This window comes from Asterias rubens, chromosome 13, assembly GCF_902459465.1.
Source record: "Asterias rubens chromosome 13, eAstRub1.3, whole genome shotgun sequence".
Classification (NCBI taxonomy): domain Eukaryota; kingdom Metazoa; phylum Echinodermata; class Asteroidea; order Forcipulatida; family Asteriidae; genus Asterias; species Asterias rubens.
This window is the reverse complement of record NC_047074.1, coordinates 5287270-5310594: the sequence shown is the minus strand read 5'-3', so window position 1 is coordinate 5310594 and position 23325 is coordinate 5287270. Positions and strand designations below refer to the sequence as shown.

At 38.6% G+C, this 23325-nt stretch overlaps 2 protein-coding genes across 2 annotated transcripts in view; both read left to right on the top strand.

Moving 5' to 3' along the window:
* The first annotated feature begins 344 nt into the window (after positions 1-344).
* On the top strand, positions 345-8953 carry LOC117298833 (atrial natriuretic peptide receptor 1-like). Its single transcript, XM_033782175.1, has 12 exons — positions 345-514; positions 1020-1091; positions 1838-2003; positions 2487-2636; positions 2949-3123; positions 4088-4228; positions 4737-4860; positions 5364-5432; positions 6369-6543; positions 7467-7565; positions 7954-8045; positions 8591-8953. Exons 1-12 carry the CDS (start codon positions 419-421, stop codon positions 8741-8743), a joined length of 1512 nt encoding a protein of 503 aa, XP_033638066.1. The 5' UTR covers positions 345-418; the 3' UTR covers positions 8744-8953.
* Positions 8954-14800: 5847 nt separating this feature from the next.
* Positions 14801-23325, top strand: part of LOC117298932 (acetylcholinesterase-like) — a 32501-nt gene continuing 23976 nt past the window's right edge. The window contains exon 1 of the mRNA XM_033782315.1: positions 14801-15381. Coding sequence (XP_033638206.1) covers positions 15361-15381 — 21 coding nt within the window. The 5' untranslated portion in view covers positions 14801-15360. The remainder of the gene's footprint in view (positions 15382-23325) is intronic.

The following is a 23325-nucleotide window of genomic DNA, read 5'->3' as shown; positions in this document are numbered from 1 at the left end:
AATGTGGGTAATTATCTGCACACGTTCGTCCTGGAGAAAAAAAAACCGCCACACACTGGGGTCGACCCAGGGAAGCTAAACGAACGCTCCCATAGCATTACAATATATGTTCTGACGTTTTGAACCTGCAGTCTTTCTCAAGACTAAATAAATGACAGCTGATCACACAGATACAAGTAAACGGATTAATAGGCCTTTGCAGTGAAGGTGTCATTCTAATGTAAAGTGTTTGTTACTGACGTTTTGATCAGTGTCTTATGATGTCTCCAAAAAACTATACCTCTTCCACCATGCAAAGCTTCAAGTCGTATAAAATGATAGGTTTACAAGTTGTTGAATTTATACCTTGGGTCATATTTGCTTAGTCTAGAAATTGAGAGATTGCATATTATGTTTTTGTTTTACATAGGCAAGGAACATGAAACATGAGAATATAAACTCGTTTATTGGCGCCTGCATCGATCAGCCCAATATCTGCATCCTGATGGAATACAGCAATAAAGGAAGTTTACAGGTATGTCGATCAAGTCAGTGGTTTACTTTTAACTTTCTTGTTCACGCCCGCCGAGCGAGTCAACCAAAAGTTTGGGTCGCCAGTTTTTCACTAGCTCACAAGTATCGACGTAGGCCTACATAAACATCGAAGCGTCAAATAAAACAACTAAAAAGGCAACAACGAAACGTGAAGTTCACAGAGTTTTCTTTTGGAACGACCTCATCCCCTAAAAATATTTGCGCTTAATACTCTTTTCCCCAACAACCACTTTCTTGGATTGTTATTTGATGATCGTTTTTTGAACTTCTGTGCAATGAAATCTCACGACGCATATTAGGTCAATCATAATCACTCTACACCAGTACGCACAGTGACGATGGACAGTGTTATTTTTCGTCTCTGTGATTATATTACTTAATTCTTCATTCACAGTAGTAGAATTTCACATCATGGGCAAAAACTTGACCTGTAAAAGGTATCAAAACCCTTGGATTTTAATACACTGTTTTTATTTTCATCAAAGGATGTTCTTGAAAATGATGACATCAAACTTGACGACAATTTCAAGCTGTCTTTTGCCATGGATATTTGTAAGGTACTGTTAAGCTGGTGTTGGATTTGTCATTAAACAATGTCATCAATAATCTGTTCTATCTTTAACTTATAGGCGGTGGACACTATTGGTAGTTACTGAATATAATTATCAGCATAAAACATTACTTTTTAACGAAGTTTTCGAATGGAACTTTCTTTCGAGACCTCACAATTCTACTTTAAGGTCTCGAAATCAAGCATATTATGAAAGCACACAACTTCGTGTGACAATGGTGTTTTTTCGACGACCGATTGAGCTCAATTTTTCACTGGTTTGTTATTTTGTGCATATTTTGTTGAAATACACAAGTGAGAAGACTGGTCTTTGACCAATTACCGATAGTGTCCAGTGTCTTTCAAGTTTTTTTTCAGGATCGGTAAGGGAAAAAAAAAACTGAAAGCCAATACTGATACTGATGTGAAGTTCATGCTCATTTTCATATGAGGTATATTATTCCCCTTGAAATAAAGTCAAAACAATTCCAGCCAACTGTAACTGAAAATGCATCAGCTGAAGGAAATTCGTTTGTTACAATTAAAGTTATTAGGGATAATGAGTTTACATGAATACAATTTTGCATGGTTTTGGACTAATGTCTCCTGACTATATACACAACGGATTTGGCCAAAATGTTTGCATGTTTTGTTATTTCTTGTATTCTTTTGATCACACAAAACATGAACATGGTTATTATGTCATATCCACCAATCCTGTATAATACCTTTTAACACCTTGACCTTTCCCAGGGTCTACAGTACCTCAGTAGTACCTCACTGAAATCACACGGCAGGTTAAAATCATCAAACTGCGTCATCGATAAGAGATGGGTGTGTAAATTGACTGACTACGGATTTGCACTCTTTAAACAAGACCAAGACGAGACCGGTGACTTGGATCACGACATATATAAAGGTGCGTCAAAAGTAGTCTATGATACTTTATTTGGTCCTTGTGTCGCCCTCTATTGACTTATTCCAGAAAGAACAAAGAGCGTGTACACAATTATTTTGTTTTAGAGACTGAAACATTATTCACTCCTATACCTTGTGCACAAAATTGTACAGACATACGGACCTAGCCAAATCTGAACCCACCGATAGAGGGAACCACCTATTTTATGAAGCAGGATCCCGATCTCGTCTTGCTGACAGCCTATGGTTGGTCATGTAGTTCCAACACACTAGAGCGATTTCGCAAGGCCCCTTGCTAACTTTAGCATTGTCAAAATGTTGCTTTAATTCTCTTGTTTAATTTGCCTGCATCCTCAAACCCGTTTCACACAAGAGAAATTTTTAGCAAGGTTCCCTTGCTAAATTTATGCATTGTTGTTCAAGTGTGCTTTTTGTGAAATCCACGCCCGGTTGGTTTGAGAATATCACAATATTTTTTATGCAGCCTCGTTATGGACGGCACCGGAGCACCTCAGATGCCCGCCATCAAGTCCATACGGATCGATAGAGGGCGATATTTACTCATACGGGATCATACTTCAGGAGATAGTAATACGTGGGGGGCCTTTTTGTACACAAAACTTGGAAGCAAAAGGTTTGTATTTCTTAACCAAAGGGTTATATTACCGTTAACTTTATTTAAAACAAGTGGCCTTTCTTTCTTTTTCATTATTAACAAGGTCTATATGTTTTACTTATGGTGGAGTGCCGCAGTTGACACTTTGATTTGGCCATAGACAATCGGGTAAAATCTCGGGCTGTGACTTTGCTCGCTTAATGACACGGCGCTCTATTCGTAGCAGCAACCGCAAAATTTGAAGAGCCTATAAAATCTCATTTTTTTTGTTTGCGTATGAATTGGTCTTTTCACAAACCGCCAATTAAAGAACCGCTCTTGAATCTTTAGAAATTGTGACTGCCGTCAAGATGGGTGCCAGACCACTATTCCGCCCCGTTGTCCCCAGAGATGCCTGCACGCCAAAAATGTTGGATTTAATGGAGATGTGCTGGCGGGAGAAACCCGACGATAGACCATCTTTGTCGCAGATTAAATCAGCAGTTACTAAACTGTCCGGTGGCAAGTGAGTTTCCTGCAGTATGTTATTTATATTCTTCCCAGTCACTTTTTTTTTAAACATTTAAATGTAATAAGCTCCTCCACACACAAACACTTTGATACAGAAATACACGATCCGGAAGGACTAGATCTCGAAGAACAAGATCCCGAAGAATCCCGAAAGTCTAAACCCAAATGACTAGATCCTGAAAGGAAAGACTTAATCCGGAAGGACTGGATCCTGAAGGACGAGATCCCAAAGGACTAGAACCCGAAGGACTACATTAGATCCCGAATGACTTAATCCTAAAGGACTGTATCCTAAAGGACTATATCCTTAGGACTTGAGCGATCTTATGACTTGATCCTGAAGGACAAGATGCTGAAAGACTAGATCCTTAAGGACTATACCCCGTAGGACTAGATCCTGAAGTGCTGGATTCTGAGGAGCTAGATCCTGAAAGACTAGATCCCAAAAGACTATATCCCAAAAAATATAGGTCCCAAAGAACTCGATCCTGATGAAGGACTCGATCTTGAAGGACTAGATCTCGAAGGACTATGTCCATAAGGACTAGAACCCGAAGGACTACATGATCCCAAAAGATTTAATCTTGAAAAACTAGATCCTGAAGGACAATACCCAAAAGGACTAGGTCATGATGAAGGACACGATCTTGAAAGACTAGATCTCGAAGGACTATATTCCATAGGACTAGAACCCAAATGACTACATATATCCCGAAGGACTTAATCCTAAAGGACAATATCCTGAAGGTCTAGATCCGGAAGGACTAGAACCCGAAGGACTAGATCCCGAAGGGCTGGATCCTGAAGGGCTAGATCCAGAAAGACTAGTTCCCAAAGGACAAGGTATCAAATCAGACATCATACATGGGTTTTTTACTAAGAAGTTGCGCGTTGATTTTACCAAATATTTTAACACAACGTTTTCGTTCTCTTTTTAATTTAAAAATGCAAATGAATAGAACGCAGAATCTTGTTGACAACATGATTGGGATGATGGAGAAATATGCTGACCATTTAGAGGAGCTCGTAAATGAAAGAACGACTCAGCTGGAAGAAGAAAAGAAGAAAACAGACCAATTACTTCATCAGATGTTGCCAAGGTAAGCCTCGTTGTGTTTATTTCAAAATGTGTTCACTTAAACAATACTTCACTTTAAAGACCTTGAAAGAATGTTTCACTTATTTGACAACTGACAATGCTTAGTATCTCATACTAGTCATACACCGAGGGATAAACTAGCTGGTATCAATCCCACAGTCTTCCAAATGGTTCAGAAATTGTATTTCACTATTTCAGGGGCGGACCCGTGAATGGTTGCACGGGCGGGGTCAGGTGTGTCGAACATCTACACGACAGACTAAGAATCGTTTGTGTACAATTCAATGAGGAATTCCCAAGGGACAGAGGACCTGCTTATGATGTTAAAAAACAGCGGGTAAACGACCTTGCCATGGCCACTCAAACTTTAAAGTATTATTGGCCAGTTGTTTACTGGCTGTGTAACGCACTACGGAATAAGATGAGTTACATGTAGTGATTTGTTTTGTAACCTCACCCCTTTAGTTTTTCTTTTGCATTCATGACTGTTCTCTTTCGGCCTGATTCAGGACGGTAGCCGCTCAGTTGAAACGTGGTGATGTGGTCACCGCAGAACAGTATGAACAAGTTACCGTGTACTTCAGCGATATCGTTGGCTTCACCAGATTAGCCTCTGAGAGTACACCATTTCAGGTATTAATAAACTATTTTTTATATAGGACATTTTCTTTATAAGAAAGTCTCAAAGTGCTTTAAAAAAAATATTTCTCGAAAAAAATTTGACAAATCTTTAAATATCAGACTTATTTATGTAAAACACGGGTTTACAATGTGCTGCGGCGCAGAAGAAACAGCCAGAACTAACCGGGGCAAACTGGGTGCTTCACCGTACTAGAAGCGAAATCATAAATTGACTTTATAACATGTTTTTACCCACGCCGCATTGCAGCATAGTACGTGCGTTATGGGTAGGCCTTGGCCCAGTTTCATATAGAGCTGCTTAAGTAGAAGAAGTAGCCGACGAGCGCAAACAAATTATGCTTACCAGAATATGGTTACCAACCAAAATACCATGTCATGTGTACCATCTGTGACTGGTATCTTGCTTACTATTGCTTATTGGAAAAATTGTATGAGGAATAACAGTGTCTGGATGATACAGATTGATGACGTACGCAATTCCTGTCTATTACTAGGTTGTGGAACTACTTAGTGACTTGTACACTTTGTTTGATGATACGATTGACAACTACGATGTTTACAAGGTAAGATATTTGTATAATGAAGGCATGCAGATCGAAACGTCGAAACCCTGATTTGATACTACAAGCTTTAGTAAAGCCATCTCAACATTTTTAAAGAATTTGCTCTATAGCAATGGTGGGATGTGGGTTAGAATCCCAAATCGTATTTGTAATTACTAAATCTGTTAAACTTCTAATAGGTGTTGATAACCATACATCGGTGTGGGAAGCTACTTTTCAATAAACTACTATGACTAGGCTTTATATATTTCTGGTAATGAAACCAAGGGTGTCTCCTATAACTAATCACTGTAGAACGCAAGCATGAGGAAACAAACCAAGTGTGCTTGTTGTGTGAACCAAAAACACTGAGGTGTTCTTTGACGGGCACACCCCTACAAATCCTACACAGGACCCAAGACTTAATGTCCCATACGGAGAAAAAATAAATAATGATAAAGTCTCATGCTCAAGGGAAACGAGAGCAACGACAGATTTTGTCCCCATGTTGAAAATTTACATGGGTTGGACTAGGATGATTCAAAAGAGGGCGCTATCAGAAAACGTTTTTACAGAGTACGTTGTATGGCGGGACAGAGTCTCCAGGGACACCGGGCTCTCCTGTGGACAAAATCTCCTGCCACACCGGGACTCGAACCCAAACTCTGCTGGGCCCAATTTCATAGAGCTGCTAAGCACTAAAATTTGCTTAGCATGAAATTTCATCCTTGTTAAAAACAGGATTACCAACAAAATTTCAAATTGTGTATGTTGCTTGTTACTGGTATTGAGCTGTTGTTTGCTTATCCTAAATATCACAAGGAAAATTGGTTGGTAACCCTGTTTTTATCAAGGGAGAAATTTCATGCTAAGCAAATTTGTTTGCTTAGCAGCGCTCTGAAATTGGGCCCTGATCAGAAAGCCAGAGTTTGTATTTATCTCTGCGTCATTGTTTAGGTGGAAACCATTGGTGATGCATACATGGTTGCGTCTGGCGTGCCTGAACGCAACGGTAGCAGACATGCTGCAGAGATTGGCAGTATGGCCTTAGACCTCCTCAGCTCAGTTAAAAGCTTCAGAATGAGACATCGTCCGAGTGAGCAGCTGCAACTACGCTCCGGTATGCACACAGGTAGGTTTATATTGCATCAATTCATACACAAAGATGTCTGAATGGTGTACAAGCGCCATCTTAAAAAATATACCGCAATGCATCTTGGGAAACCGAACACGGTTAAACAATGAATAAAACTGTTTAGGGTGAACGCCTTGATCTAGGTAGTTTACATGTAGGTTCTAACTACGTCAGGTTTCACAGTTGTGTACCGCACTGCTTCAAAATCATGGGGGTTGCTGGTGTCTCTTGGGCGAAATCTGTCCCCCAGGAGATTCCGTCCCCCCAAAAATGTTTTGGGAAATTTACATGGTGCAAGATTATTCAAAAGAGCGCGATAGACGATACACAGTTCACTGGGGGACAGATAGACTTGACTCAAGTCCCAATCCCGGGCCATTGCCAGAAAACTATTGTTTTGTGATGCTCTGCATTCCCCCAACCTGTTCCGCACGCGGGACAGTATACTTGTCTCAAGTCCAAATCCCGTGCCATCGCCAGAAAACTATTGCTTTGTGATGCTCTGCATATCCCCAACCTGTTCTGCACGCGGGACAGGGACTTTACGATGTCGCAGTCACCTGATATGTAAATGTGTTCACTTATGAATATTATGAACTTGCTGCGTGATACGCGCTGTCCAAGTAAAACGCATTCAAACAGAAGACTCGTTCATTTGTTATTTGTTGGGGTTTAGTACTTCGACGAGGATTGAAATACATTTTTGTTTTAAATCCAATTAGTTATAAAAAGAAAGCACCGAATGTTCATTTAAATCTACGTTGTAACATGCATTTGGGTCGGTTTTAATTTGCAAAATTTTAACTTTGGGAAGTGTAATTCCACAACTTATAATACCAACACCCCTTCTTGCTAATGAGTTTGTATTTTAATAATTTGGCGTCCAAATGATAAAATATTGTTTGATGTTGTTTTTAAAGGTCCGGTGGTCGCTGGTGTTGTAGGACAAAAGATGCCTCGATTTTGTCTCTTCGGGGACACCGTAAATACTGCATCCCGCATGGAGTCAAACGGATTAGGTAAGAATAGTTAAGTCTGAGAATTTAAAGCAAAACTTTGTGTAAAAAAAGGTCATTCACCACGGTACACTTTTGCTGATGTAATCCCACTGAACGTTTCCACTTGTCCACGACCTTTTAATAAATTCAAAAGCATGTGATTGCTTTCGGGAAAAAAACAACATTTGGGTTAGTTTGTATATCAGGTTCGTTTTGGGGGTTTTTCAGTTTGGGATTTGGGGTCGCTTTTGGGTTTGGGTATGTAGACAATAATACTGTCCGCAATGATATATATAATTTCTTTCAAACAGAACATTGTTCGTGAGAGGGTGAATGTTCTACCAGTTATTTCATTATGCATTTGCCAGGACAACAAATATATAAAGTTGTCTTATATTGTTTCTTATAGCTCTTCGGGTACACACCAGCTCATCCACGTACGCTGTCTTGAACAAAATGGGAGGTTTCAAACTGGAGCTACGCGGGGAGATCAAAGTCAAGGTAGGGCGCCCTCATTTATTCTTACTTGATTGTTTGATTATTTTCATTTGCAGTTGTTTTGCCGAATTCGTCGTTGCTCATTGTTCACTTTTCAGCTTAGAAGACAATTAAATCAATTTAAATTTTGAAAAACGTTTTTGCGTGAAACGTTTCTCAGATTGTTCCAATTACGGATTATTCTTCTGTGGATTTTTGGCGATAATTTCTCAAAAACGCGCCCACTTTTTGAAATGAATACTTCCCTTTGAACGGCGAGCACAAGTTGGAAGGAATTCGATTCATAGCTGCACAATGATTTTATTAACGCCGCCCAGACTCAATTAAACTATTGTTTGATTTTACCCAAACAACGATGTGTATATTAAGCACTGTACACTTTCCCGAGCTCGGTGGAAAATCACAGGCATTTATACGCGGTGGGATTCGAACCCACGATCTTTACCAACTAGAGACCACTGAGATTTCCTTGTAGCTAGAGTCAGTTCGAGAGTTTTGTCCACATCAGGTGTAGACTGCCCTAAACAACCGTCTGAATCTTTTAACAGGGTAAAGATCCAATGATCACCTACTGGCTGACTGGCAAAGACAAATCCGACTTTGATCTACCGGACCTCTGCCTGGCCAGGAGTCCAATCGATGACACGTTTCAAATAGATGAACTTCCGGGTATTGTGACCTCAGACTCACCCAATGGATGACACCAGGTCACGGGTCATTCCGAACTTCCGGGGAATCGCTTCATCAGCCGTAGATACATAGAAGCAGACGTCGTTACGTAACTCTCTCCAGTTTTTACTCGACTCTGAAACAAGGGACTAACTTGATGCAAAGGAAACTATTTTTTAAAATCATGCGTGAGCCATTTTGTGAACTAATGTGTTTTATTAGATTGTTAACATTATAAACTTTCAAATTCAAAATGGCTGCCACTCGTAGTCTATAAAAAGTGTGTGTTTTATTTATACAACCGTACTCAGAATACTGCAATATTTTACAGCGCTTGATATCGAATGTTACACACTGCACGTGGATGCTGGCCGGACGCTTTGGTCCAAATGCAGCACATGCGTGTTTTGGTCCGAAGATGGCTTCAATTGGCAAGTTGTCCAGCGCTTATTATTTTGTGTATCGCTAAGTTAACCTGCGCCCTCTGTTGCCACTGTCTTTCAAAACATTTTGTTTTACAGTCGAAAACTTAAACTGGACCTTTAGACCATTGAAGTCGTGTTTTTTTTTTTAGCTTTTCATTAATTTTAGCCGAATCGTTCTAGAATATAAGTGTTAACTTTTTATTTGTGCTGCTTGAATGTTTTTGCCCGAGGCGATGTAGGCCTACTTCTTCTTAAGTTTACATGTAACAATTAGTTTGAATGTGATTGAAGAAATTAATCTGCAAAATCTTGATTAAATGTCAGAAAAACATAAGCATGACGTCATTGCTATACTTATAAGTCCTGCAAGAAGACTATATATAGGCTTAAAAATCTTCGATGAATTGATTTCTTCTGACCTACAAACCAATATGTATAAAGTATGTACAATAATTCAGAGTATATATATTTAATGTGTAAAATTTTAAGCACCTGCCCTCAGGATTTTTCGTAACGATCACTTTTTTATAGAGTTGTGCAATACGCTATGTTTAAAATGTAATACAGTTTTCAATAGAGACGAACGTGTTTTCAAAAGGATTTTATTTTTGGTTCTTTTTGTAACATAAAACACAATGTCCACAGATTTACATTAACCTCACACAGCTTGAAGATACCGATATTAGACAATTTCCCTTAAACTATTGATTATATCAATGTCACGAAAATACGTTTTACATGCACAAATTATTTTCGTGACTTATTTTACTCATTTCACAAAACTACAGCACCTCAGTGAGTAATATTTTCAAGGGAAGCTTTCTTCCATCATTATCTTTAAACCGTGTATATCTGTGGACATTGTGTTTTTGTGTCCTACAAAAAGTACCCAAACCCTAAAAAGGTATACATCGTAACGCACAAGCCAAGCACATTTTTTGCCATCATTCCACCATGAGCGTGCAATACATAAACATCAATGGTTTAGACAAGAATATATTAATTTCCGTACTGTATTTTTTTGAATAAAAATTACATCAACAAGTGAGACGACCACATAAATGAGATGAGAACTAATTTACTTTGTCAAAAACAATAATGTACTCGAACTATGGCGACATTTAGTTGATAACTTCTTGCCAACTTTTGTAACTTTTTCCAACTTGGTGTAATAACCATGCAATAAATTGCATAGTCTACAGTTGATATGGCAACGGTTTTCTGTGTTCAGAAACGTTTCTATGTTAAATTGAAATTGAATTTCTAGTTTTAATAAAATAAAATAAAGTATTTACATAAAGGGGTCTCATAATTCAAAAACTAAAAAATATCTGGATATGAATGATAAAACGCGACTTGAGACGCTTTATTTTAAGCGCTAGTTAGTATTATTATTTTCATTATTATAGTTTGTCACTCATTAATTAAGATAGTGAGCCTGGTAGTTATTGTAACTTGAAGTTACACTCAGGCTTGTGCAATAGGTTTGATGTAATAATACACTTAAAAACAATTACTTATTTCTGTCCTTTTTTCAACGAAAACAAAAAGCTGTAAGATGAAATTTGTAATAGATGTTGCCGCATTTTTGTTTTATGATTTTGACGACTGTTTTGGCGATTGTTAAAGACGCTGGACATATTGGTAATTGTGTGTATCTCACCATATGCATAAAATAACAATTCTGTACAAATTTGAGCTCACAATTGGTCATCGAAGTCGCGAGATAATAATGGTAGAAAACGCCCTGGTCGAAGTTCTGTGCTTCCAGATGCTTGATTTCGAGACCTCAAAATCTAATTGTGAGGTCTCGAAATCAAATTTAAATAATAAGTTTTAGCGAGGAATTCGTTCTTTCTCAAAAACTACGTTACTGTTAAGGGAGCCGTTTCTCACAATGTTTTATACTACCAACAGTTATGCATTGATCGTTAACAAGTAAGTTTGAAGCTAACAATTGTTTCGAGTGATTGTCGATAGTGTCCCGTGCCTTTAAGGCTTTGCCCGGGCTAGTGGCTGCGGCTACTGCTGTTAGTAAGAGAGTTGCCAAGGGCAGCATATGCGTTCGCATCGTGATCCAGCTGCCTTTGCAGCCGCAGCCGCTGACTTAGGAAAAGGCCTAACTTAATGGCACTTCGACCCTTTTTTCAGTTCAGTACAACATTTATTTCCAATTCCTCACTCAGTATAAATACAATGTCAGCAAAGTGAAAATAAACCAGGAAATTTGGGGGCACAGCCAAGTAGCACAGCTTGTGTGAGGGAGTGCATACCAAAAGAAAACACGATAGTCTTGAGAGTATATTTTGATACACTCTAAAAACTCTGTCAGTGTTGACCCGTTTCCGGGTCACATGGTGTCTGACCAGTTTTTAGATCACGTATGACCTGAATCTGTGTCAAAATGACACAGAAAGGGATCTACATGACGCAGAATCCGAGTTAAATATATATATTAACCCTTTTCCTGGTCAGTCTGACTCGAAAAGGGTCAGGTCCCCTAGAACGCGGAATTCGAATAAACTCTAACACAGGAGTCACTTTGTACTTATAAACCAACATTTGTTTAGGCTCGGGATAGGCTCCGTAGAGCTGTCTTAAGCAGAGACCAAGCAATTATTGCTAAGCAATCAGAGAATCAATCACCAATAACACAACTCTGATGGTATTTTGACTCTTATGGAAACCCAGTTCTGCTAAGCGAACTTCATTCGTGCTGAAGAGCTCTAATAAGTCTTCACTGGCATGGTATCCGAATGCCGTCATGAAATAATAACTATTGAAATAACTTGGTACTGTAATCGATAAAGTGTGTTAATTAATTAAAAGGGTTATTACTTGCCGAGTCATTAAACAAGTGTGTTGAACTCTTATTTTAATTAGTTTGTTCGTGAATTAAGAACCTTACACTGTGCGAAAAATATTGTGTGTCCAAAAAATATGCTTCATTTTATTAATATATTTGTGTGTCTAATTGATATCAAGATAATTGTGAATTAGTAACAACAGGGTCGTTTGCACTCTTGTTGTTGCATCGAAGATGACAATTAAATTTGTTTTAAATGTCCAATTTTGCAAAAAGGATTTTCGCCAGACATGTGTCAAAACAAAACACGTAATTTTGTTTGATTAATATCCCATGGACAATGCAAAAAAATGTAACCTCCGACATTATTTATGTTTTTGCTTTTAATAAAACCGTTTATTTGAGAGGATTTTGTTAAAAAGCTTTTAAGAATTTGAACCTAAATTTTTAGGGCAAATCGGCCGAAAAACTAACTTTGCGTTTTCTTAGGTGAGTGGTTAAATATTAAGGATATGCTCTGCTTTTTTCGTCTCCTTTTCGACAACTTGCATACAGACTTTGTTTGACACCAAAAGCAATTGTATGGCTAAGAACGCAAATTGTTGTATTCTTGCTCTGTTTTGCTTAAGTTTGTATGTATTTTTCTTTTCGTTTAATTTTTTTTTATAAAGCAATGTATAAAATGCAAACATTCAAACCAACTCAGCACCCAATTTCCTGCTTAGCACCATCAATAAGCAGAAAACCAGTCTTTAATAGATGAGTGATATGGTAGTTTTGGCTAGTGACCTTGTTCCAGTTAAATCACATGTGTTTTCTGCCCAACCATTTTTACCCTTAAAGGCCCTTGACACTTGAAATTACTCAAAAAAATTGTTAGCATAAAAAATTACTTGGTAATGAGCAACGTAGTTTTTGAGAAAGAGGTAGTTTCCCACTAGAATAATGAAAAACTGAAGCCTTTAATTGGGCATATGAGAACACACAAAATTTTACAACGGGGGGGGGGGGGTCTTTTATTATTCTCTTGCAACTTCAATGGCCAATTGATTCACAGTTTCACAGATTTGGTGATGTATGCATATTTTGGGATACACCAAGAGCATACTGGTCTAGAGTAAACACCAAACGTGTCCAGGGGCCGATTTCACAAAGCAATAAAATTCATCGCAAGACAAATTTTCAGTATCACCATAGAGATTTGTATTGTGACATCACACTTTACTTAGCAACTACGACTGATTTGAAGTTACGATCGATTTGAGACCTTTGTGAAATCGGCCCCTGGTCCTTTAAAGGGAATGTACACGTTTGGTAATTACTCAAAACAAATATTAACTTAAAAACTGACTTGGCAACGAGCATTGGAGAGCTGTTGATAGTATAACACATTGTGAGAAACGACTCCCTCTGATGTAACTTTGTTTTTGAGAAAGAGCTAATTTATCACTAAAATAATAAAAGACTTCTAGCTAGAAGTCTTTTATCCCTATCTGAATGCACACAGATTCGTCCAACAAGGGTGTTTTTTCTTTCATCAATTTCTCGCAACTTTGATGACCGATTGGAGCCCAAATTTTCACAGGCTTGTTATTTTATGCTTATGATGGGATACACCAAGTTAGAACACTGGTATTTGACAATTACAAAACGTGTACAGTGCCTTTTAGCAGCTCTATGAAATTTAGCCCAGATGCGCTCAGTGTGCCAAATGAAACACACAGCGCTGTCAAATTGATTGCCTCCGTGAAGTACGACCTTCATGGGATTATGCCTTCAGCAGATATTGACCAAACTTGAATACAAACCATAAATTAATATTGCCGGGCTGTAGTTCTTGAATTGTATGACTTCAATTAATTAACTGCAGCAGTTATGAATTCTACACAAGGTCTGGGGTCTGTATCCCAAGTTGGTCCTCGCACTGAATGGACACTATTGTTAATTAATTAATTATAAGCATAAAACTTTACTTGGTAACGAGTAATGGGGAGAGGTTGATAGTGTAAACATTGTGAGAAGCGGCTCCCTCTGAAGTAACGTAGTTTTCGAGAAGGAGTACTTTTCCACGAATTTGCTTTTGAGACCTCAGAATTAGATTTTGAGGTCTCGAAATCAAGCATCTGAAAGCACACAACTTCGTGTGAAAATTGTGTTTTTTCTTTCATTATTAACTCGCAACTACGAAGACCAATTGAGCTCAAATTTTCACAGGTTTGTTATTTTGTGCATATGTTGAGATACACTAAGTGGGATTACTGGTCTTTAACAATTACCAATAGTGTCCAGGGTCCTTAAGGTTAATACAAGAGAAGAAAAATGTAAGTGCAATCGTGTTTGTCATGATACGTTCAGAACAAACTTTGTTTCAATATCACGAATGGAAATTGTAAAAACAAACGACCAACAACAACGCAAACCATTTCTGTAATTACCTTAAGCGTGTGCCTTATGGTTAGGCCATGCCTACAGTTAATCATGTCTGTGACATACGATTGTACTTTTTGTCAATTCAGTTTCCAAAACCTTTACCTTCAAAGATGACAGCAGTAGTTTACACCTATGGTAAATAATGTTATTGTATTCAACCAAATATATGTTGAAATTTAATAGATTTGAAATCATATGGTTTTGAATTCCGGAACCAAGCAAGCGTAAGTAGCCCTTTATATACACCGTACCGTTTGTACTGCCCCGGATGCGCCGTTCCGTTAGTTCATTCAGCCCTGGTGCGCCGTTCCGTTTAGTTCATTCAGCCCGGATGTGCCGTTCCGTTAGTTTCGCAGCCCTGGAGTCGGTAGCAATCGAAGGGGTCTGAGCGAGCGCAAAACGATCCGAGCCCATTCGGCGCTAATCAAGTTTGGCAGCCAGCTCATACCACGACAATCAGCTATACAGCCTCCCATCCAATCTATATAGCATATAAATTATCATATTGGCTGGTCGTATCAGGTGTGTGTATCATTGTGAATGGACCGGACGTCTGGTTGGTTGGCAGACTCTATCCACCTGCCGCAAGTGACGATACAAAGACTCACCATCTGCCACTAAAAGCGGTTCAGCCAATAAGCAAGGCGCTCTCTACCGTCTGCAGAATGACCTATTGTTTCCAACGCAGATGTTCACCTGCAACATTGTATCACACTTTTGTATAGAATGAAATTACTTCAGCAAACCGCTTAGAAAAAAGCACCATCATTGTTTGCCTTTCTGTACAAAAGTATACACTCTTGACAAAGATATTCAAGGCAGAGGCGCAGTGAAAAGAAAGCAATACCACTTGAGGACAATACACATCGACAGAAATTCCTGAAGTATACCATTTTGGGAATTCTCTTGGCTTCGTTGGGTTTGGAAGTTGCTTCGCAGCTCGGGGTATTTCTTTGCTGTTGGCACCCAGCCAAGGGAGTTGATCAAGATGGCAGGCAAGAGAAACCAGGTGAGTTTCAACAGACACTAACAAAATCAGTTTTTTTCAAACTCCATTTGGACTCCGCGTGTTTTAGATTAAGATGTGACAGCATAAGATCTTAAGACCAGTGCTTGGTTTGTATTACGCTAAGGGTGTCCATCTCGTCAATGAGAACTTCTATTGAAACAAAGCCCCCAAAAATTATGTAGGCCTACTGTGTAAACTAGTACTGCCGAACTGTTCTATACTGTACTTAGTGAACTTTAAATTGTGTAAAAGTTAGTGTTTACTACGGAAACGTATTGCCGTCGCACAAATAACAAAAATTTACCATCTTATCGTGTACGTACACGACGAAACTAATTGTGCACGTACACGATTAGCCTAAACTATCTTGTACGTACCTCATTGTTCATGCGTATCTTATCGTGTACGTCGTAATGTATCGTGTATGTACGTAACTCATCGTGTACGTACATAACTTATCGTGAGTGCACGTACGTTACGTATTGTGTACGTACGTAACTTATCGTGTACATACGTAACTTATCTTATACGTACGTAACTTATCGGGAACGTATGTAACTAATCGTGTACATACGCGCTAAATCCAAACTACCGTGTACGTACACAATAAGATGGATGTATTTTATTCATGGGCGGCAATACGCTCCCGTAGTTTTCAAGTTGAACGTAAGCTGAGGAATTTACTTTCAGTCAGACGGATCATCGAGTAAGTCACCATAAGACATCAAATCTCATTAGGCGGATGTGATGACCACCCACACATTAGGCCTATCACCCGTAGTACTATAATTTCAATCTAACTTAAACAGTTGATGTCTGGAGCGCTATTTTCAGCCCATAATAATGTCCCTTGGCATTACAGAGCGGAACTTCAAACGTGTGTATACTGTCCTCCGATTTAATCGATTACAGAGCAGGAAATATTTCCGTTCTCTATTTTATTATACTTGACAGATGGGTAAAGGGTGTCTGAAGTTTATACAAATAAATGTAGTTGGTGTGTTTTAGAGGAGGGAGTTGAAGTTCAACAATGCTGTGACAGTTAAATGGCAAAGCAATTCAAACGAGACTGTAAAAAAAAAGACGTGTACATTGGTTGGATATGTGGTATCAAAGGGATTCCAAACTTTACCATTATTCCGCCATGAACTGACACAGATTCTAAACTTGCTGTTAAAATTTACACCCGTGGGTATTGTTATTTGTTGTTTGTTTGATTGTTTGTTTGTTTTGTTTTTTAAATCAGGCTATAGTTGATATTTATTTAGAAAAATATTTTGTACAGTTAGGCCTATATCGACTTTTCACAAGGTCCTATACATTGCATTTTATCAATTGATCTTGTATATACAGCAATACATTAAATCATATCAGGCTGGGTTTGATTTCAGTTTATACGAACATCTGAGCAGTTTCACTGTCAGCTAAAGACCCTACGGTTGAGCCGTGATCAAACAAAATGAATTATTGAAATGTAAGAGATACCCGATCAGAAATGCCAATATTTGTTTTAACAAACAGTCTTGCCCTCAAGTCGGCTGCGTTGCGAACGTGTCCCCTCTGGTAAAGGGAGGGCACGTCAACATTGTCTAGCATTTCGATGAGTGAGCCATTGCTGTTTAAAGTGGATGCTTGAGTATGTACGAATGTTACAAATGAAATTGAAATTTCGTCAATTTAATTTTGATGGTCCAAGTGTTTTGTTTCGACTTGATGACTTCAGATGGCATTTTTACTGACGACCATTGAAACATATAGACGAAACTTTGGACATATTCACAGTCTGCTCTTGTTATAAACTGCTTTGAAGCATATGGAATGTTTGTCAACCCAATGTTTACTGGGAAAATATTACAAAGTATCCACCTCTATGTTTTTATAACCTCAAAACTGTCAAATGATGTATTCGTGTGTTGTTAACTGACTGTATTTTGACCCTCACGGTGGCTGCGTTGGCCCACGGGGCGCCTGAGAATCACGCCGAGCGAACTGAACAAATTACGGTGTAAATTTTAGCTCAAGGTTGGTCTGGTCCTCGGTCTCCTCGCTCCTTCAATCGTTCATACGTTTCATTGACATGTTTTGACGAATACTGAATTTTAAAAAAAAAAATTTACCTTATGGTTCGGTTCACAAATCCGGAGACTTAGAAAGCTCGCGTGTAAATTCTGAGTCGGACAAGAAGCAGGTTGTAGACTTGAGTACGAATTCAATAATTGTCTGATCTAAGTATTTGTTTATATAGGCCTATAGAGTCGTCATGACAAACATCAATCGTCATGATTAATCATTACTTCCTCAATAGTTTCAAATTATGAAGAGGTATGGCCTTTCGGTACTTACGACTAACTACGTTAATCAGAAACGTATTTAAAATGATTTGATTAATTTTTTATTATTGGCTTTTTGGATAAGTTAGTGACTGGACTATGACAAAAAACATCCCTTTACCATAAGCTATACAAATTGGTGAGTTATCGGTAAACCTTAACTGCCTCCGTTTAATGTACAAATTGCATATTTTCGAGTGCCAAGCTCAGACAAAAATAAGTCAGAGATGATAAAAATTACACAATGCTAAATTGACGCAGCTTTAACAAACTAATTGAATTTGGGACTCGATGGACCAAAATTAGAATATTAACTTAATATCGTAGGCCGGGCAATTATGTTATGTAGTTTTAATACTGTGGGTAAACATCTGTCGTTGAGTATAGGTTTATATACACTGAGGCGATAGGAATAATGCAAGTTGGGTTGGATACAGAACCCATGTCTGGATATACATGAAGGCAACGCAGGCCACTGCCGCAGGCCATTGCCTCTGTCCCCCCTGGGCCCAATTTCATAGAGCTGCTTAAGCACAAAATTGTGCTTAAGCAAACAAATCTTTGCTTATAAAATCAGATTACCAGCTAAAACTCCACTCAATTGTTATGCTAAGTAAACAACAGCTAAATACCAGTCACAAGCAATGTATGTGGCATGACTTTTTTCCAGCTATTTTCGTGCTTAAGCGAATTTTTTGCTTAAAGGCAATGGACACTATTGGTAATTACTCAAAATAATTATTAGCATAAAACCTTTCTTGGTGATGAGCAATAGGGAGAGGTTGATGGTATAAAACATTGTGAGAAACAGCTCCCTCTGAAGTGCCATAGTTTTTGAGAAAGAAGTAATTTTCCACGAATTTGATTTCGAGACCTCAGATTTAGAACTTGAGGTCTCGAAATCAACCATCTAAACGCACACAACTTCGTGTGAAAAGGGTATTTTGTTCTTTCATTCGTATCTCGCAAGTTCGATGACCGATTGAGCTCAAATTTTCACAGGTTTGTTATTTTATGCATATGTTGAGATACACCAAGTGTGAAGGCTAGTCTTTAACAATTACCAATAGTGTCCACTGCCTTTATCGTGCATGCGATTCTTTTTCTTCAAATACTTTCATTGTGCGTATAGTTTATGTCTATAACAATTATATTATAATTATTGTTGGGAATGTATAACATAGCCTTGAAATAATAGGCACGTCATAAACGTTTAGTTTTTATAGCTCTCGTAAGCGGTTTTGAGTTGACTGTCGAATCCCCTGATTTGGTGTACGAGATTCGCAAAATCTGAACATTGGGTCGGGTTTCGTATTGCGTAGCGGTATTTTCGTTTATGTTTGTAAAAATATGACCCGCTCTGTGAAAATGAGTCAGATGTAGGCAATTTCAGGAATTGAGTTATATGCATGGCTGGAAAGAACACATCAGCAGCAGTAATTTGGTATGTGTCTAAACTTTGGGGTGTATCGCGTTGCTGAGTTAATCCCGTTTGAAATTAGCCACTACACCATTTTTTTGTGAAAAACGAATTACAAGTAAAATGATATTTTAAACTACCATTGTGTGCAAAAGGATACAAATTAGACATAAGTATGATCTTTTTTTTTTAAATACATTTTCCACCTTAAACTGTCCATAACTTATTGAATTGGGCGACATGTGGCTCATTTTCACAGAGTGGTTCACAAATAGTATTTCCTTTTAGAAATCACGACGAAGAAAGTGTGTCTTAATTAACTTACGTTTATCTGACCTTGAAATTCCTGTTTAAACCGGAAGTGAAGGCTTCACCTCTATATATAAGGTCACAATACTGACGAAAATTTGTTTACTTGAGTGCACTGTCATGAAAAATAAAAATAGAAGTACAACACTTTGAGCTTGTACAAACTTCCCCTCTTGAAATTAATTTTTATTGGAATGAAATAAATGTTAATGGAATATCCGCCAGGGAAGTAGGCCTACTGTACTTTATTCAGATCCAGAATGTGATGTTTTAGCGCCCAGGGACTTTATTTACATTTGCATTTTACGGGACTTACGTTTCATACTCAGCTTGCTGGAGGGCCATGGATATCACTGCACGCCTATCCACTCCAAAGAAAATCGAAGATCTATGTTCGGCACTTCTAGCCCGTTAAAGGGACTTGTTAAGTGAGTTAAAGGTGCAGTGGTTGCACTTTTTGTTAGTTTAAAGGGACAGTAATTGCGCTTCCCTTGTGTTTAGAGGAGCGGTGTTCATTACTTGTTAATTAAATAGAAGGTGCTTGCGTTTTCCTTAAGCTTAAAGGGGCAGTGTGCATAGTATCAGTGAAAGCAAAGTACGGAAGGGCCATTACTGTTATATATACTTCCTGTATAAAAGTTAAAGAACGGCTCAAACGTCAGGCACCGAGTTCTATATAGGCGCGAAGGAACGTTCCTCTGGATCGAAACACAGTGCCAATTATAAGGCAAGGTAAACCTTCTGTTTTGTTAACCGTTCGATTGTTTTGATCCTTTATAAAGTGGTTGATGCAATACAACTATGTTAAAATTTCATTTTAAAAGGTTGTTGCGTTTTTTAGATGACAGCGAACATCCGGAGCGGTTATGTTCACGCAGGAAGAATAATCCTTATAATAGGAATACACAATCTGAGAAACGTTACTGTTGGTAACGCGTCATAGATTGAAAATGTGGGTACAAAAATACTGATATTGTGCGTTTATAAAATGGGTAGCGCTTGCATGCTTCTCTTTTGATGGCTAAACCCTGTTTCTGATGAGCTTATAATAAACCAACCAAATATGTTACTTTTCTTCAACTTGTATACCGAGAATGCCCTACCAGCATGCCAATATTGCTAAATAAACAGTAATGCCCCCATACACAATTACACTTCTTGGTAGCTTTTGAGCTCAATTTCAATTGTATAGCCCATGTATCAGGTATGGATTCATATTACTGTCATAATAAGTTTTCTTAGACGCATCAAATATCTTTTATTCAAGGCGGGGATGATATTGATGAAACTTCTTTATTATTTTTTTGACTGGCTCAGTCGCCCGTGTATTATATATATTCTCTTGTCATCATCGCAAGGTTGGGACCTTTTGTTTCCTGGAAAACGCGGTTCGGGAGACAAGAGGCCCGCCTGCTCATCGATCTTCTACACGGTATCAATTTCAGACGGAGATGCCGGTAAGGACACACTCCAAGTATCCGAACCAAGACGGCTGGGCTGAATTTCAGCCGCGATCTCTTCTTCAAGAAAGTACCTTTTGCATCAATGATCCCGTTGTTGTCTTCTCATTCATTTCTTTTGCTCTTGGTATTTTTGGTGTTTTGTTGGTGATGCTCCTTGGCCTTGTTGTTGTGGCTGGTGGTTCTGGCCCCAAACCTGCGGGTAAGAAGTAATCCGGATCGCGGAACTTGCGCCATTTCTGAGTCATATTATGACCCGGAATCTGTGTTAAAATGGGTCAAAAATAAGCAGGATCTGAATTAAAATCCTGCTTTCTAACCATATTCTGTGTCTGTTTGATTCAAAATGGGTCAGGCCCCCAGTTGGGTCTGGAATCCGGGTCAATTAATGACTTGCGGTTTTTTTTAGAGTATTGTATTTCTGCTGATGTCGCCCGTTCGACGTATAGCCGTAGCTACATGTATACTATAATTTTTAGTGTAGACTCGAAATGTGACGTCAGATGTTCGGGCAATTGTTGATACTATTGTTTCGAATGCTTTGTCCAAATTTGTTTTTATTGATCATTTGCATAATGTTATATTGTGTCGGATGTTTTTTCGATATAGACCTTCATCATGTGGAACCCGTAGGGTTTTGTTTTTCTCTTTTGAAATCAATGTAAACCAAACCGCAGTCTCGGAGTAGAGAACAGTTCTATTAGCCTTTTTTGAGGTAAGGTGGACCCTTACAGGAGTGCACCGTTTGATTTGGGTGTAAATATTATGCAAATTCACCCAAACCAGTGTCATAGTATTGTCTCCATCTCAAAAAGGCATATGAAATAATAGGTATAGTTAACAAAAGCACGACAGTTTTTTCAGATGTGAGACTAGTCTCCCGAATTTCGAAAATCTACTCCACGGTAGTGGAATATAAAGCAAGACAGATATGTCAACATCTACTTGGCAAGCAGATGTACACAATGGTTTTACCGCAAACCAAATATAAAGTACTATTGTTGACAAGGACAGGGAACGTGACCAAGATCAGGTGGTCATGGTGAAGGTATTTTTTTTAGATAGAGGCTTAATACCATTTTCGAAACCACGAATCTATTGGGCTTGGGCTTTTGCTAAGGCTCCGTCCGCCTGTTTGACACCCCGAACCTGAATAGCTGATGGAGCCATAGCCGCAGAGCCACGACCAAAACAGTGGTTTTGGAGATCCTAGGCAGACACTCCCCATGTGGATTGACTTGCCCTGTTTTTCTTCTCCGTGAGCAGAGCATTGCGACAGCTAATGCACTAGAGATTGCGCTCATCCGAATAACCATGTACATAAATGCGCCCCAGGGTCCAAACACAGTCAAGTTTGCGCGCCCAAAATAGCAACGGCTGTTTGTTGACTACGGGGTGTGCTCTTCAAAAGGTGCATGGTGTCAAACTGTGTTCGTCTGGAATTTAAAGTTGGCAATTTTCATAAAGTAAGGTGACGGAATTTGTGTCACTATGGAAGTAAAGGGGTGAGGTAGTTTTATTTGAAGTGCTTAATGATTTGAATGAATTGATATATTCAAATCTTCGATTCAGTTATTTCCAGTAGTGCTTTTAGTGTCGGACATCTCAACTATTTAGCGTGAACCGAATTCTTGAGGTCTGGGGCCAATTTCATAGAGCTGCCTAAGCAATTTGCTTAAGCACGAAAATAGCTCGCTTATTTTTCACATGTTACTGGCAAAAATGTCATGCCATATACATTGCTTGTGACTGGTACATGTATTTAGTTGTTGTTTACTTAGCATAACAATTGAGTGCAGTCTTGGCCGGTAATCTGAATTTACTAAGCAAGGATGTTTTTGCTTTAGCAAAATGTTGTGCTTAAGCAGCTCTATGAAATTGGGCCCTGGCAGAAAGATGCTTCTGAGTTATTCTGATGCTGTTCTATAGTCATTCTGACGCTTTTCTATAGTCATTCTGATGCTGCTCTTAAGTCATTCTGTTGCTGTTCAATAATCATTCTGGCGCTGTTCTATAATTATTCGGACGATGTTATATAGTAATTCTGATGCTTTTCTGAAGTAATTCTGATGCTGTTCTCTAGTCATTCTGACGCTGTTCTACAGTCATTCTGACGCTTTTCTATAGTCATTCTGACGCTTTCCTATAGTCATTCTGACGCTTTTCTATAGTCATTCAGATGCTGTTCTATAGTCATTCTGACGCTGTTCTATAGTATTATTCTGATGACGTTTGTAATTCTGACGCTGTTCTGAAGTCATTCTGACGATGTTCTATGTCATTCTGATGCTGTTGGTAGTTTGAAGTAATTATTTTGTATGCTAATTTTGGTGTAACCCTTACGCCGATGTGTGTTAGCACAATATACTCAGTCAGCCTTCTTTCCTGAGCTATGTTAAAACAATTCAAAGGCTTATTACTTGTG

Coding starts and splice junctions, on each gene's coding strand:
- LOC117298833 (XM_033782175.1), top strand. CDS start 419: ATGAAACATGAGAATATAAACTCGTTTATTGGCGCCTGCATCGATCAG. Junction 1,092..1,837: donor TTGCCATGGATATTTGTAAG/GTACTGTTAAGC, acceptor GACCTTTCCCAG/GGTCTACAGTACCTCAGTAG. Junction 5,433..6,368: donor ACAACTACGATGTTTACAAG/GTAAGATATTTG, acceptor GTCATTGTTTAG/GTGGAAACCATTGGTGATGC.